We start from the raw sequence: 16,320 nt of genomic DNA on the forward strand, positions 1-16,320 counted from the left end.
CCAGATAGCTTATGAATGTTGGAAAGGCAAGGATTGCTTATCTAGTTTCTGTCCCCCTGTGCTAAACAAAGGAATGACATATGGGTGGTTAGTAACATTTGTTAAAATGGATGGATGAAAATAAGAGCAAAACCGAGTGTAAATGTCAGAAATAAAATGTCAGAAATAAAACTGGGGGCTGGAGAGATGGCTCAGCAATTAAGAGCACTGACTGCTCTTCCAGAAGTCCTGAGTTCAAATCCCAGCAACCACATTGTGGCTCACAACCATCTGTAATGGGATCTGATGCCCTCTTCTGGTGTGTCTGAAGACAGCTACAGTGTATTCATAAATACAATACATAAATCTTAAAAAAAAAAAAAAAAGTAAACTGGATGCAGTGGTATAGGCTTATGTAGTCCCAGTTAGTTGCAAATATCTTGAGGAAATCTGAAAATGACAGAAAAAGGAAAGAGATATCAGAGAAGAAAAAAAAACAAGCACAGGGTTTTGAAAGTAATATTGTCAAGAAATCAGTAAATAACGGACGAAAGAGAAAAACAGTTCACAATCAATTAATGAAAATTATTCTGAAAAAGACAAGTTAATAGACTGTAGCTAGGAAGAAAGAGAGCTTTAGGCATCTAAAGATGAGGAACACACAGAAGTGAACGACACAGCAGAAAAGGGAGTTTGTAAGGATTCCTTTTCCCAGGAGATTATAAAGCTAGAATTCCTTTCCAATCCTTGAAATGGAATACTGGTTCTAATACATACCTTAAAAGTTATTGCCATTCTCAAAAAGATTTCATATATGTAAAATCTTATACTTTGTTTAATAATAGTAATTAAGATCATTATGTACTTACTTTTAATGTAAAATATTAATATTTCAAAAATAGTGAATGCTCTTCAATGCAGGATTTTCATGCCTGTTTCTGCTTTCAATCTTTTCAATCTATTGTAATAACCTACATCATGAAGCCTCTAGAAAATCCCTATACATGCTTATGAGGACAAGGTAAACAGGACATAACATCACAATATTATTATGAAAACAGTTTTAACTCCATATATTCTCCCAGTGTCTTTCAAAGGACCAAAGAAGTGTTCTACGGGGTCTCTAGGCCATATCTTAAGAATCACTAAACTAGAATAAAAGAATACCAGAGCCAGATAGATGACTCAGGGACTAGTGAGATGCTTCAGCTGATAAAGATGCCTGCAGCCAAACCTGAGTCCATCCCAAGACCCAAATGGTGAAGGAAAAGAACCAACTTTCAAAAGTTGCCCTCTGATCTCAGTACACATAACCTACCATACACATACACACTGAACAAATTAAAATATAATTAAAATTTCCTAAAATTATGGCTTAAAGCATAGTAAAAGCATTCATTCTTCAACTTTACCAACACTGTATTTAGATGCACCTATAAAAACCTTCCTCAGACCCTTTACTGAACTGAAGGAACTAATCTATTCCAAGGTGGACCATAACTCAAGCATTGTTCTACATTAGTGCAAAAGGGAACTGAACTTTTACTCTAAACTCCAAAACACTCCTACCAAAGTCTAAGCAAGCCCATGACTAGTAAAACAGTATATAAAAAGATGCTTTTTCTGATGCTATGATAAAACGGAATGCAGACTTCAATGGATATCATCCTTTGCCCAGATAGACTAATCTGAACTAATCCCCAAATCTGGGTTTCTCCTATCAGCCACAAATAAGTTCAGATAAAGACAACTAATGCTCACTATTTTCCTTGACTTAGTTTAAACCTAATCTCCTCTGACTTGGTTTCAGCCTAAAGAACTTAGCAGCATTCTAACCACTTCTGCTCCTTGGTTGGTTCCTCTTTCATGGTCTCTCTTACCCTTCCCCTAACACATGACCACTTAGGCTTTAGACTTCTGGCTTTTTTGGCTTTTTGCTCCTCTCAATATCTTCTCTTCAGTCAACCTCTAAAGAGAGAATTCTCATATCTTTAGGCCCACCCCAATCTAAGATGAAGCAAAACTTCATTTGCTTGACAAGTATTTGAAGCAGATACAAATTCGTTAAGAAGGCAGCACTGGAGACCAGAGAACCCAGAGGATAGAGGCACTTATTGCCAAGTCTAAGAACCATTAGATTTTCATGGTAGGAGTGAACCAACCCCTCCGACCTCCACAGATGTACAGACACAGGCACATAAACACAGATGGACAGACGGATGGATGGATGGACGAACACACACACACACACACACACACACACACACACAGAGGCACATTCTCCCTCTGCCCCTCCCTCTCTTCCCTCTCAATTAGAAGTAACTACAACACCCACTTTTAGTCCCAGAACCCAGAAAGCAGATGAGTTCAAGGCTAGACTGATCTACATAGTGAGTTCCATGATAGCCAGAGTTACATAATGAGACTCTGCTTTTTTAAAAAATAAAAATTAATAGTTAAGATAGTGTTGGGGAATGCCAGGGTGGTGAGGCGGGAATGGGTAGGTGGGTAGGGGAGCACCCTTATAGAAGCAGGGGAAGGAGGGATAGGGCAGGGGGTTTCCAGAGGGGGAACTGGGAAAGGGGATAACATTTGAAATGTAAATAAAGAAAATATCCAATAAAAGAAAAGAAAAAAAAAGAAGTGCATTTAAAATTTTAAATAAAGTTCAGTAATAAAAATAACAAAAAAATGGGCTGGAGAGATGGCTCAGTGGTTAAGGGCACCGACTGCTCTTCCAAAGGTCATGAGTTCAAATCCCAGCAACCATATGGTGGCTCACAGCCATCTCTAACAAGATCTGAGGCCCTCTTCTGGGGTGTCTGAAGACAGCTACAGTGTACTTACATATAATAAAGAAATAAAAAAAATTAAAAAAGAACAAAAAACAAAAACAAACAAACAAAAATAAATTTAAAAAAAAATAACAAAAAAATTAAGATAGCGTAGGGGACTGAAGAGATAGCTTGGAGGCTAGAAGCACATGTCTCTCTTACAGAAGGTTGGGATTTGGTTCCTAGCACACTAAGTGGCTCACAACTCTCTCTATCTTCAACTCCAGGGGATCTGATGCCCTCTTCTGACCTCCGTGGTCACCAGATATGTGCATTTTACACATACATACATTAGGCAAAATACTCAAACACATAAACCTTTTTTCAGTGCCAGCATAGGAGTCAAGTTACCTTCTTTACGTTCTGATTCTACAGTTACCTGGCTGCAACCTTGCTCTTGTCATTTAAATCTCTCTGTGAGTCAATTTTCTCATTTGTAAAGTGAGACTGGTGATCATACTTTACTGGATAGACTTTTCAAAACTTTAAATTATATAATCACATAATGAGATTCAAATGATATCTGACATACAAATTCTCAATAAATGATTACAAAAACTCTATCTTTTAGCCAAAATACTTGGAAGCAAAATTGTCTGGACTGCACATTTAGGTCTTAGACACTTAGACTTAGGACACGGTGTGTACTCTGTATACCATATCTGTATACCAATGAGCTTCTTTCTCACTGAGGGCAGCAGCTACAGAAGCAGCCTACAGCCAAGGCAGAATACTCTCAAGTTTCTTCTATATAGAAGTGAGCTGTATGTGGTTCTGACCAACAGCTGGGACAGACCTGAGTTCTAGACTCTGGCAGCTGGATGTTTGAAGGTAGTGCCTGTCACCCTCGACATGAGTACAGTGATTATGGAGAAAGCTATCCTCCCCTCATACTGAACACATCAGGTTAAGCCACAGAGATTCAAGGTTTATTTGTTAATACAGTATATGATTTGTTGTCAAATGAGGTTCTGCAAACAAAAAACAAAAAAACTGGGACTGAGCACTACCTGCTCTTCCAGAGGACCTGGGTTTAATTCCCAACAGCCACATGTTAACTCTCAACCATCAATAACTCCATTATATCAGGCATCAGTCACATGCATGGTACACAGACACATGGCAAAATACCCATACATATAAAAATAAATAAAATTTAAATAACAGCAACAAAAACACCCTAAAATTTTTAGTTTTACAGAACTTTTAGGTTTTTCAAAACAACAGCTGTGGAAGCTTCTCCCTCACTCTATATCACATCATGACACACAGCCAAGTCCAGGTATCATTTATCTCAAATCCTCCCTCTCAACTTTCCTCACCCCCAACTCTCATTTTTTTTTTCCAAGACAAGGAAGGTCTCACTATATAGATGGGGCTGGCATAAAACAGTGATCAACCGGCCCTCCTGGATGAATGCAGGCATTATAAGAATGTGACCCATGCTCATCCTCCTTTTCTTCCTTCCCTTTTTCCCAGGTAATTTCCATTTCCTAGTACTGTGTGATTTCTGGGGTACACAAAACATTGCATATTTTGAGGCATGTCTTAAAGCAGCTTGACTACAGACATATATTAAACTGGCTGGCGAGGTGCCACAGCTACTGAGAAAAAGGCTGGGTATAACAGTAGGTAGAAAGCCTGACTAGCAAATACAGGTTTTGGGTTGGAGCCAGTCCCATGACTGAGGTGGTGACACCTGCCTATAAGCTACCATTTGGGAGGAGGCAGGAGGAGTCAAGTCCAAGGTCATCCTCTGCTAGGAAGTAATTCAAAGCAAACTGGGTTATATGAGGCCCTGTTTAAAAAAAAAAAAAAAAAAAGCAAGCTGTGATGATCTGAATGAAAATGCCCCCTATAAACTATATGCCCCCTATAAAGAAGCACCATTATTGGAGGTATGGCCTTGTTGGAGGAAGTGTATAACTGGGGGAGGGGAGCCTTTGAGGTTTCCAAAGCTCAAGCCAGGGCTAGTGGTTCACTGTCTCTTCCTGCTGCTTTTGGATCCAGATGTAGAACTCTCAGCTCCCTCTCCAGCACCATGTCTACCTACATATCCCCATGCTTCCTGCCAAGACAATAGTGGCCTAAACTTCTGAACTGTAAGCCAGCCCCAGTCAAAGGCTTTCCTTTATAAGAGCTGTCATAGTCATGGTTTTTCTTCACAGCAATAAAACCCTAATTAAGACATAAGCAAGCCGGGTAGTGGTTGCACACGCCTTTAATCCCAGCGCTTGGAAGGCACGGGCAGGCAAATCTCTGAGTTCAAGCCCAGCCTGGTCCACAGAGTGAGTTCCAGGATAGCTAGAACTATACAGAGAAACCCTGTCTCAAAAAAAAAAAAAAAAAAAAAAAAAAAACCAAACAAACCATAAGCAAACAACAAGAAGAACAACAAAAAAACACACAAAAGCAAAATATAATTTAGGTTCAGGCAAATCAAGTACCTGGTCCAAAGGTAGAGCTGGACCAAAGGGCAAGCCTCAAGGTTAATTCAAATCCAACAAGGACAATATGAAAAGCTGACAATAACACCAAATTCTGAGTTCAACCTAACTCTCAAAAGAAGCCAGAACTTTCCACTTTACCTTGGTTTTGTTTGTTTGTTTCAACATCCATTCTTTTTGTTTTTTGGATTTGGTTTTTTCGAGACAGGGTTTTTCTGTATAGCCCTGGCTGTCCTGGAGCTTACTCTGTAGTACCAGGCTGGCCTTGAACTCAGAAATCCACCTGCCTCTGCCTCCCAGAGTGCTGGGATTACAGGCGTGCGCCACCACTGCCCTGTTTGTTTTAAAGAGTAACTATAGGAAGAAGAGACAGTATAGAATTAGAAGAACGGGTACAAGAGAGGACAACAGGGACAGTTGACAGTAATTACTTAATAAACTTTGAGTTTTTAATTCTTAGAGCCCTTTTGGAGTCCATGTGCAGACTTGAAATCATTTCTGCTTAAATTTGGTGTTATTGTCAGCAAACAGTGAAACAGTGTTTTGGTAAAGCAGACATGTGATATTCAGAAAGAATATAAATATGACCCCACAGACAGTGGAATCTTGAGTATTGGTATCTTTGCTCTGCCTTGCTAGTCTTTGCTGACTGCATCCATGTATCGGTTTGCCTTAAAATGTGTTGCTGATCTTCGATTGTGGTGACTTCATAGAGAGAAAGCCACCAAAGCAGTTCTCATGAGATCCCTACAGTCTCTTGTCGCTTCCACACTCTAGCCCATGGTGAGCTTCATGATTTCTTCTGGACTGACCTGGCCTTACTGATTCTTGTGTGATGCCTACCAAGTGGACCAGACTGCAGCTGGTAATTTGTGCTTGCTGTTTGCTAGTGGACTGAACTGAGAACGATGAAGATTAGAATCAATACAAAGAACTATTTCTAAACAGGTCCACTTTCCCCATAACCTAATAACCTTTCTTTTCCACTACCTCTGGTAGGTGGTAGGCTAGAGGGGAGGTTAAATAAACCCCATTCAGGTAGACTGTGACAAATATATGCCTACACCAGGGTCTTACTATGTAGCCTTGGTTGGCCTGAAACTCACAGATATCTGACTGCCCCTGCCTCTCTAGTTCTGGAATTAAAGGCATATGCCATCACAGCAAACTATTTGCTGTATTTGAGTGGTTCCTTACACATCTGGAACTGTGGTCCTTTTGCCAAAGATAGTAAATAAATAAAATGAAAAGGGAAACAAAATTGTTTTTTATTTATAAATATGACGAGTCATAAGAAATTAATGGAAGCACTTCTAGGCTCACATGTATCTTATTTTCAAGCTGGCCAGTCTTCATCAGCAATCTCTGAAAAAGAAAAGGAGTTTTGAGTGGGTCTACCACAGGAACAGCTCACTCACTGTGAATGATGCTTTTATTCACTCAGATGATGGGATGAGATGAGAGCTGTACCCCAGCTGTGTGAATATGTATGTGGCTTGAGCTGAGCCCAGAGTGCTTCTTTCTCTGTTCTAACTATCCCCAGGCCTAGGCCTGGATGCTTCTAGCTACCATACAATCTAATCTTTCAAGCTGACTGATTCAATACAGCCTCTCTCAGCTTCTGACTGAATTTCTCTGCTTGGCATCATACTAACTTTGGCAATATGTTCTAATCTTTTGGTTCCTTCTCATTCTCTGGTTCGGTCTTCACCTGTGTCCAGCTTGTTCTCTCTGAAACCTGTCTCTGTAAAACTGTCTGGACTCAACTGCCATACATACACACCACACCACACCTTTCTTTACTCTCTTTCTCCTCCTCCTCCTCCTCGCTCTGCTCTTAAGTAGCCTCTCTTTCTTATGCTGTTTTCATGTGCATTGGGCATATCCTATCTCTGATTCATTTCATCACATCTTTCTTTGATTTGTCATTTTATCTGCTCCTTAATTAGAAATCACTTTCAATCATGGTGGCTTCCTTCTACAAACTAACCTTACCTTCATTGTTAGGGGTTAAAGATATATAATAAGGGCATGTCTACATTCCAGCCAGATCACACAGACCTAGAAGGTCTTTGGATGTGAACACTTGTCAGAGAAGCCGTGTTGCTGGATTAAAATTCTTCTATAGCTCTGTCTCTGGCCTGGTAAGGATAACCTCTCCCAAAATTCTCTAGTCTGGAACTGGAAACTAAGGCCCTGCCCTGCTTAAGGAAGCAGCTTTCCCATCCAGACATATCCACTAGCGAGTACCTGAAGGATCAGATCTTGACCTTGGAATCTATGCAAGCATAGAGAAGATTAGTAAGATTTAAGAAACAGAATTCATGCAAATAAGAATTATGTTTCTTCCCAAGAAGGAAGGAGAGGCCGGGAGGTGGTGGCGCACGCCTGTAGTCCCAGCACGTGGGAGGCAGAGGCAGGAGGATTTCTGAGTTCGAGGCCAGCCTGGTCTACAGAGTGAGTTCCAGGACAGCCAGGGCTATACAAAGAAACCCTGTCTCAGAGGAAAAAAAAAAGAAAAAGAAGGAAAGAGAGGGCCCTGGTCCTGGAAAGGCTTGATCCAGCATTGTAGGGGAGTACCAGGACAGAGAAATGGGAGTGGGGTGATTGGGGAATGGGTGGAGGGATTATGGGACATATGGGGAGGGGGGAACCGGAAAAGGGGAAAGCATTTGGAATGTAAACAAAGAATATAGAAAATTAAAAAAAAAAAAAAAGAATTATCCAATTTGTTCTTCAGAAATTCAGCTAGAGTTAGAAGTTTGCAAAAGATCATCAATTAGTAATGACAAGCCAATAAGGGCAGCAAAACCTTAAGACTTTCAGTTCCACAACAACACGCACAGTTCTGGTTAGAAATTGAATTTCCTCAAAGCTCAAATCCATAGTGCTAAAACATAGAAGAAATTATATAATTGCTACAACTTTACATTGATGTATTTTTATGATATGAAAAATTCTTAAACAGAAACAATGCACATTAAATATCTCTCTAATTCAAAAGGAAAAACTGAGGTCCACAAAGGCTATCTGAATTACATTCAGTACGATTTTTGTGACTAGAAATCAACAGGTCTGTTTATTTCCTGGCTCTACTCTAAATCTTTGTGTGAAAGCCCCACAAACTGTAAGTGTTGTTTCTATATGTGTTTACAGTCACTGACACTGTTAACTGCCATCATAAAACTCTATGTCAACAGGTGATTAACAAATAGCTTGTGACGGCTGGGTGGTGTACTTTTCACTACACTAAGCTGCCAGCCAGGAAGAACTAGCAACCATTAATAACTGTGATTTGATGAGTGCAAAAGAGATGCTGGGTAGCAAAGACTGTGAAGCCGTGCCCTGGTGTGTCATACAAGATGCTCAGCAGGTCTCACTGTGCTCTTGGCTTCCAGGGACCTAAAGTACAGAGGGAAATCACAAAACCCAGCAAACTTACCTAACAAATGTTTACAGCTGAGACCCTACTGCCCATGAATTCCCATAACTACTTAGAATACATATTTATAATCAAATTTATTTTCTCTTTCAGTTGGTTAGGAAGCTTGTTTATTTGGGGAAGCGGATGTCTAAAGTCCTGCCAAGCAGATATTTGAATTAGGTTTTCTAGTTCTTTCAGGCTTCAGACCCAAAAAATTCTGTCAATGAACCCAGTTCCTTTGGCTTCCCTTGCTTTGCCGACTTGGTATTGCCATTCTCACACTGGAGGGCTATTGGCCTCTGCCAACACTGTTCTACACTTGAATAAACAATTTTTCCCATCAGCCAAAACACTTGATTATCTTTAGCTTCAACTCTGTGGTTTGAATCTTCACCTGAATTTAACATTTTTTAGTCCAAGTTGGCATCTCAGCTATTTAAATTAGGTTTTTATTTTTCATCTCCTCTTTTCTTAAACACAGACCTCTAGCAGAAACCAAAATGGTAATGAAAAAAACTCTTTATTGGGCTAGAGAGATGGCTCAGTTAAGAGCACCAGCTACTCTTTCAGAGGACCCAGGTTCAATTCCCAGCACCCACCCGGTGGCTCACAACCTCCACATCCTGAGGATCCACCTTGTCTTCCAACAGCAATGTACACTAGGTATGAATGTGGTACATAGACATATATGCAGGTAAAACACCAGAAAATATAATAAAAACAAACAAATGAAACCCAAAAATACTATACTATCTCAAACCTAAGTTACTGTAACAAAAAGACTAATAATAAATGATTCACCCCATAAATTGTAAAGATCTGTATTAACAAATGACTCACATTGTCAGGCTCTTTTTATTACATTAACCTATAAACACATCTTCCCATGTATCTCCTGTACCCCTATCTCCCTCAATTTATTAGAAATGTACTTGTTGTCTTCAAGATTTTGTGAAATACTTTCCAGAAATGTCTACATTTCCCAAAAGAAACCATTCTACAATCTTGAGTTCATTTAAAAAAAAAAGTATCTTGATATTTTTATTGCCATTTTACCAAATATTAGCATAAAACCTTGACTTTCCATCAAACACCCATGACACCCCTTTATGCTGGGAATTGAGCCTTGTGCATGCTACCAACTGAGCTATCTCTGATCCTTAAGCTTAAATTTTATACAGCCATGTTAGTTCTTCTGCTTCACACACACCCAAGAATACAATATTAAAGATGATTCATTAATAAGCTTATCACAATGCAGAAACTAATAACATGTAAAAGACACGAATTAGCAATAAATCTATACATTTCTAAGCATGTAATCTTTTCGTCATCCCACCCCCACCCCAGAAAAAGGGTCTTATACTGTTAGTTGTTTTGTCCAATGCAATATCCACAAGCCACATATGGCTATTTAATTTAATTAAAATTAAAAAAAAATAGAAAATCCAGTTGCTCAATAGCTGCATGTGGTCAGTAGCTACCATACAGGATAACACAGAAGTGCAACATTCCTGACCACACAGAACCATTGGACAGCACTAATAGAGGCTGCTGTTGCTGAGTAATATTATTGTGAGAAATGGTCCCTAAAAGACAAGTTTGAGTCACACTAACTAATGACCTCTTCTAGCACCACTGGCAAGTTTAAAAGCACATATCAGTTTTCACAGGTAGTTGGGTCCTTAGCAAAACTTTCTTTTTCTCACTGGCCCCAGCACATGAGCTGTGGTTACCGTGGGGCTGCTCAGAAGGGCTGAGCTGCTGTCATTATGGTTTTTCTTAAAAAAAAAATCTGAGGTTAATAGCATGTATCCTCCACACAACAGAAAACTGTTTGGTGTTATTCAGTAAATTGTGGTGCCAAAGAGCCAACAGGTCTTACTAAGATTGCTTTCTGACAGATACTTAATCTACTCCACAATCTTCAGAGCCACTGACTTCTCTGTACAGCACCAGGCACAGTTTTTTGTTTTGTTTTGTTTGTTTGGTTTTTTTTTTGTTTTGTTTTTAAAACAAGACTTTTAAGTAACAGCTTTTAAGCTCTAAGCAGGATTCCTATGAAACTATCTGAGACTTTCTCTGGGCCTTTTCCTGGCATGGTCCCTTAGGGCCATCTCTTCACCCATTAACTGCTATCCATGCCAACAGTCCAGTTAGGAAAAGATCAGCTAACTGTAGCTGTGTTAGCAAGCACACTGCACACATAGGAAGACAGGAAGGAAAGTGAGGTCATTAGACTCAAGCCATGGGGGAGGGGACTCACTTCTGGTAAAATGTTCCTTCCCAACATAGCTTTGAATACAAGTAAATCACAGCACAGGGGAAGCCACACAATTAAACAAATTAATGTATGAAAAGTATAAGGAGTCCTAATTTGTTATTTCACCCAGTTCTGTAAAATAATCACAACAATAGAGGCAGATTTCTAAACTAATCTTTTTAACATGGAACAAAAACACTCCCCTAACCCCCAGGGAACTAAAATTCCTAAAGGCAGGAAATACTCTGGGACAGTATATCTAGCAGACCACAGATAAAACAAAGTTCTAAAGTCTTATAATTTCTTTGTAACTCTGAACAGTTGATAGACAAAGTTAAATGAGAAGAGGTTAGCTAATAGGAATACCAACAGGGAGAATGTCCTGGACAAATTTTCATCAAGCATATATACTTAGCTACTACAGCCATTACAGAGCACTAGACATTCATTAGCCTTTGTGGGACCCTATCCATCCACTCTTTTTTGAAGGTCACCTTAGCCAGGATACTAGACATGAGTTGATTTCAACATCACATAAATTTAAATGTTAACAAAAATAGGAAGTGTTTTTCTAAAGCAGCACATGACTCTCAATAAAAAGACACTCTCAAATACCCAAGCCAATAATGAGAAAAAATAAAATCATTCAGCATTGTTTTTTTGGTTTTTTGGTTTGTTTGTTTGTTTTGTTTTTCCAGACAGGGTTTCTCTGTGTAGCCCTGGCTGTCCTGGAACTCACTCTGTAGACCAGGCTGGCCTTGAACTCAGAAATTCACCTGCCTCTGCCCCCAAGTGCTGGGATTAAAGGCGTGCACCACCACTGCCTGGCTAGCATTGCACTTAAAATTTGTGATACTTAATAAATGAATTACCTTTCCTAATTATATTTTACATAAGCTAATGTGAAAATTATTTTTCCTCAGTATACAGAAGACCTACCAAATTACAGATCATGATCTGATCTGCTAAATAATCAGTAAAAGCAAAAGAATTATATAAATATACACTTCATAATAAGGGGAAATTATTCTTATTCTTCATAGATGAAATGCTATGCCAAGAACTCTAGTTCTTGGACCATACCTGGCTGCTACATATTATTAACTTTTTAACAGAAGTGTGAAAGGGACCAACAGCATCCAAGCCTAGTATTTAGAGTAGCCTTAGCTTCTCATATATTCCTCATTTAAAAACCCTCCCCAATAAATTAAGTCAAGCTCTACCAGAGCCACACATACCTGCCTGTTTGGGTGACCTGTGTCCTTGTTCTTCATGGTCTCATATCCAGACACCCGGGGACGTCGGCTCATCTGGAGGGCCACCAGGTCCTTCATGATCGAGTCTAATGCCTCTTGTTCGTCTGCATTTAAAGAGAGCATGCGGGCTAAGATACTTCAATACAGACCAATAAAGCACTATTTCCACAAATTATACGACTAATATTCCAGGGAATAAAATGACAGACTCTGAGCCAGATGTGGTAGTACATGCCTAAATGCCCACCCTTTAAGAGGCAGAGGCAGAGAATCACTGCACTGCAAGTATGCAGCCAGCCAGGGAATAGAGCAAGATCATTTCAAAATAATAAGACAGACATACTATAACTACAGTCATGTAGTGGTTAGAAAGATAATTAAGGTCAAGCTGTAGCAATCTAAATTTTAATGTTTTATTTGTTTTGTTTTGTTTTTTTGTTTTTGTTTTTTTCGAGACAGGGTTTCTCTGTATAGCCCTGGCTGTCCTGGAACTCACTCTGTAGACCAGGCTGGCCTCGAACTCAGAAATCCACCTGCCTCTGCCTCCCAGAGTGCTGGCATTACAAGCGTGCGCCACCACCACTGCTAATGTTTTCTTAACAGTCCTCCAGACTTCTGGAAATGCACTGATTGGGTCTAAGGAAATAGTTTATTCAATGCCAGAAGAATTCAACCATGAAAAACCTGAAAAGTTGAAGTAAGGAACAACACAGCACAATATAGTTGACTTCTGAATGAAAATATAAATTCACCAAGCTAATCAGGGGTAGGATTGGTCCCAGACCTGGTCTTCCTTTCTTCTTTCCTTCCTTCTTTTTTTTTAAGGTAAGGACTCACTATATATGTAGCTCAAGCAAGCCCAGAACGTGACATCTTCCTGTCCTAGCAACCTAGGTGGGATTTTGACAGGACTGGCAACCATACCCAGACTTACTCTTAAAGCACTATGTGTAAAAGAGGACATCTTAAAGGACCTCAGGTAGCTGCTTTGAACACAGTTGTTTTACATGGCTAACCTTTAAATACTGCGTCTAATTACAAATTTTACAGGCAGATCGGCTTCTGATAGGGAGGTCAAAGGGTAGTTCTCCTGGCCAGAGCACTTCGTCACCTACAACTCACTGCCACCTACAACTCACTGTCACCTACAACTCACTGGCTTTACTTTAATCCCTTTCTCTTGAAACACTGTGGAATACTCTGAAGACAAACTGTTCAAAACCCAGAACACAAACCAGTCCAACTCAAGCTTTAAAATTCTCCCAGAGATCTCTGCCCATTCAAATAACATTTAAAGGTTGAAAATAAGTGTATCCGTTGGTCTGGAAGAGAACATGAGGGTAAATTGTCACATGAGGGTAAATTGTCACACTTCCCAAATGATTCACTTAGGAACTTAGGACACACCTTTTGAAAAAGCAAGTTAAAAAATAAAAAAATTAAAAAAAAAAAACTCTACCCAAAGAAAGTGCCCATCTTCTGCCCTTCATTCTTGTCCCTTATAATATTAATAACTCCAGAGGAAGAAAACACAGCATGATTCTGGTCTCCAACTCCACTTGCCTCTTACCTCTTCCTAGAATACCTCTGAAGAGACATAGGAAAGACATTAAAAAAAAATAGTGAAAGATACCTATAAAGATATTTTTGACTGTTCAGAAAAGTAAAATTAAATTTAAAACCTGCAAGAAAAAAGTAGTTTCCTATAATTCCACTTTAAAATATATACAAAAATTGTTAATCCAGTAGTACAGTGGCCCATGCTCTTTAACCCACATATTGAAGAGCCTGAAGCAGGAGGTTCTTAATTTAGAGACCAAACTAGATAGCACAGCAAAACTTTCAATAACGAGGCCAGCCTGGTCTACAGAGTGAGTTCCAGGATAGCCAGGGCTACACAGAGAAACCCTGTCTCGAAAAAACTAAACAAAACCAAACAAAAAAACAAAAGAAACCTTCAATAAAATAACAAATGAGGAAGTTAAGTTCTTCAACTATTTTTTTTTCTAGCAATTTCTCTATTGGTTCTTTAAAGAAAGAGAATATAATATAGGAGAAGTAGAGCTATTGAGAATTTGCTTGTTTTATTGTTTTTAATCTAATAAACAAACAAACGAACAAAGCCAGTCATGGTGTCACACAGCCAGCACTCAGAAACAGGCAGGTGATCTTTGTGACTTCTAGGCCATCCAGAGCAACATAGTTAAGACCCTGTTTCAAAAAAAAAAAAAGTTTTTAAGGGCTAGAGAGATGGCTCGGTGTTAAGAACAATAGCTGTTCTTGCAGGGGCCTGGGTTTGATTCCCAGCATCTACATATAGTTTACAATCATCCAGGGAAGTCAGTACCCTCTTCTGGCCTCCTCCAGAAGCAAGTCAAGCAAGAGATGCACAGATAGAAATGAAAGCAAAACAATGAAGTGGATACTTCTAGTTTCTTTGGGAAGTCAGTTATATCAAATAATGTTTTGCTGTGGCACACAGGTGAAAGGATGGGTGGGTGTGGGACTAAAGGAGAGGTTGAACCTTAATAAAGTAGGTTGAGGAAAATGTATGCCTACAAACCCTAGCAACACACACACACACACACACACACACACCCTAAAGCATAGTATCTAAACTGGCTTAAATGTGACAAACACGTAAATTGCCTTATATTATTAAATATAATATATAATTGTACAAACTACAACAGTTAATCAGGGTTAATATAAGATGATTAGTACTAGATAAATGTTGTCTGAGAGGCATCTAGTAAAAATATTAAGAGCTTAATATATGGAGATTTGGGAGGATTGGGTTTTTGGGGAGGGGGTTGGGGAGGTAATTTTGGCTCACTTTGGAGACAGTGTAGCCTTGAGTGGACTGGAACTTGCTATGTAGACCAGGCTGGCCACATAGAGGTCCACTTGTCTCCATATCCCATGTCCAACATGCATGAAATTTTTAGTATCAATGTTACCATGGGAAGTATTAAGAATTTCAGTATTAAGTATTCAGTGGTAGAAAGTATTTCAGTACTTGCCCAGAGTGTGTAAGGCCCTACTTACAATCTCTAGGAGAAAGGGGAAGAGAATATTAGAATTTGCTATTATAAGGGTTGGTTTATCAGGTTGACAAATTCAGTGTTGTTTGGTGTTCCTAGGACTAGCCATATACTAGCCAGCTGATATAAGTGTGGCAGGGGTTTTATGAGCTGAATTTTATGAGGAACATAAAACTAGAAGCAGTGACATTTTTCAATGATGTTTCCAACTACAGACATAGATGACGACAAGAAGTGAACTGAGTGGCTCTTTTAGGCATTACTTCCTAGACTGAGATTTTTAACTCAATTATCAGCAATCCCTCAGCATGGAATCTCATCAAAGCAATTCTTAAAAACAAGAGCTTTCTTAGAAGACAGCAGTCAAGAATATGAACTTTTAGTCAGAAACATCTGAGTTTAATGAGTCCCTAAAACATGTTTTCCCTAAATCTCAATTTCCTCATTTGCAAAATGGAGGTAATAAAGCATCATTTTGGAGAATCAATTGGAGAAAGAGAGACATCAAGATAGAAGAGAACTTACAAATTACTTTTCATGGTACTTAGTAATGCTTTAAAAATGCTGGTTGCTATTACCATCAATATGAAAAGGTCAGTGGAAAAAGACAGGAAAGGCTATTTAGTCTACCCTAGGGTTTAATTCATTCCTGAATTTTTATTAATGATTAACACTAATCATTGCTCAATATTTATCATGCATTATACATTAGAAATCTTTTTAAAAAGGATTTATCTTATATATTTCAGTACATGCATGCCTGCCTGGTGCCCACAGAAGCAAGAATGATGCAGTGGATGTCCTAAAACTAGAGTTACAGGTGGTTCTAAGCCAACATGTGGATACTGGGAATTGAACCCAAGTCCTTTGCAAGAGCAGCCAGTGCTCTTAACTTCTGAGTCATCTCTCTAGTTCCATTTTGGAACATTTAAAAAGCAATCAGGAATGGTAAAGCCCAACTTTAATCCCAGCACTTACGAGGCAGAGGCAGAAAATCTCTGAGTTTGAGGCTAGCCAGATCTAGTGAGCTCCAAGGGCAGCTAAAACTACATAGTGAGACCTTAGTCTCATGA

At 39.2% G+C, this 16,320-nt stretch overlaps 1 protein-coding gene across 1 annotated transcript in view; it reads right to left on the reverse strand.

Annotated features, from left to right (window-relative positions):
* Positions 1-16,320, reverse strand: part of Map3k3 (mitogen-activated protein kinase kinase kinase 3) — a 72,127-nt gene that overhangs the window by 47,153 nt on the left and 8,654 nt on the right. The window contains exon 2 of the mRNA XM_052196750.1: positions 12,186-12,307. Within this exon, the coding sequence (XP_052052710.1) occupies positions 12,186-12,307 (122 nt within the window). The remainder of the gene's footprint in view (positions 1-12,185; positions 12,308-16,320) is intronic.

The sequence above is a fragment of the Apodemus sylvaticus genome, chromosome 10 (genome assembly GCF_947179515.1).
Source record: "Apodemus sylvaticus chromosome 10, mApoSyl1.1, whole genome shotgun sequence".
NCBI classification, from domain to species: domain Eukaryota; kingdom Metazoa; phylum Chordata; class Mammalia; order Rodentia; family Muridae; genus Apodemus; species Apodemus sylvaticus.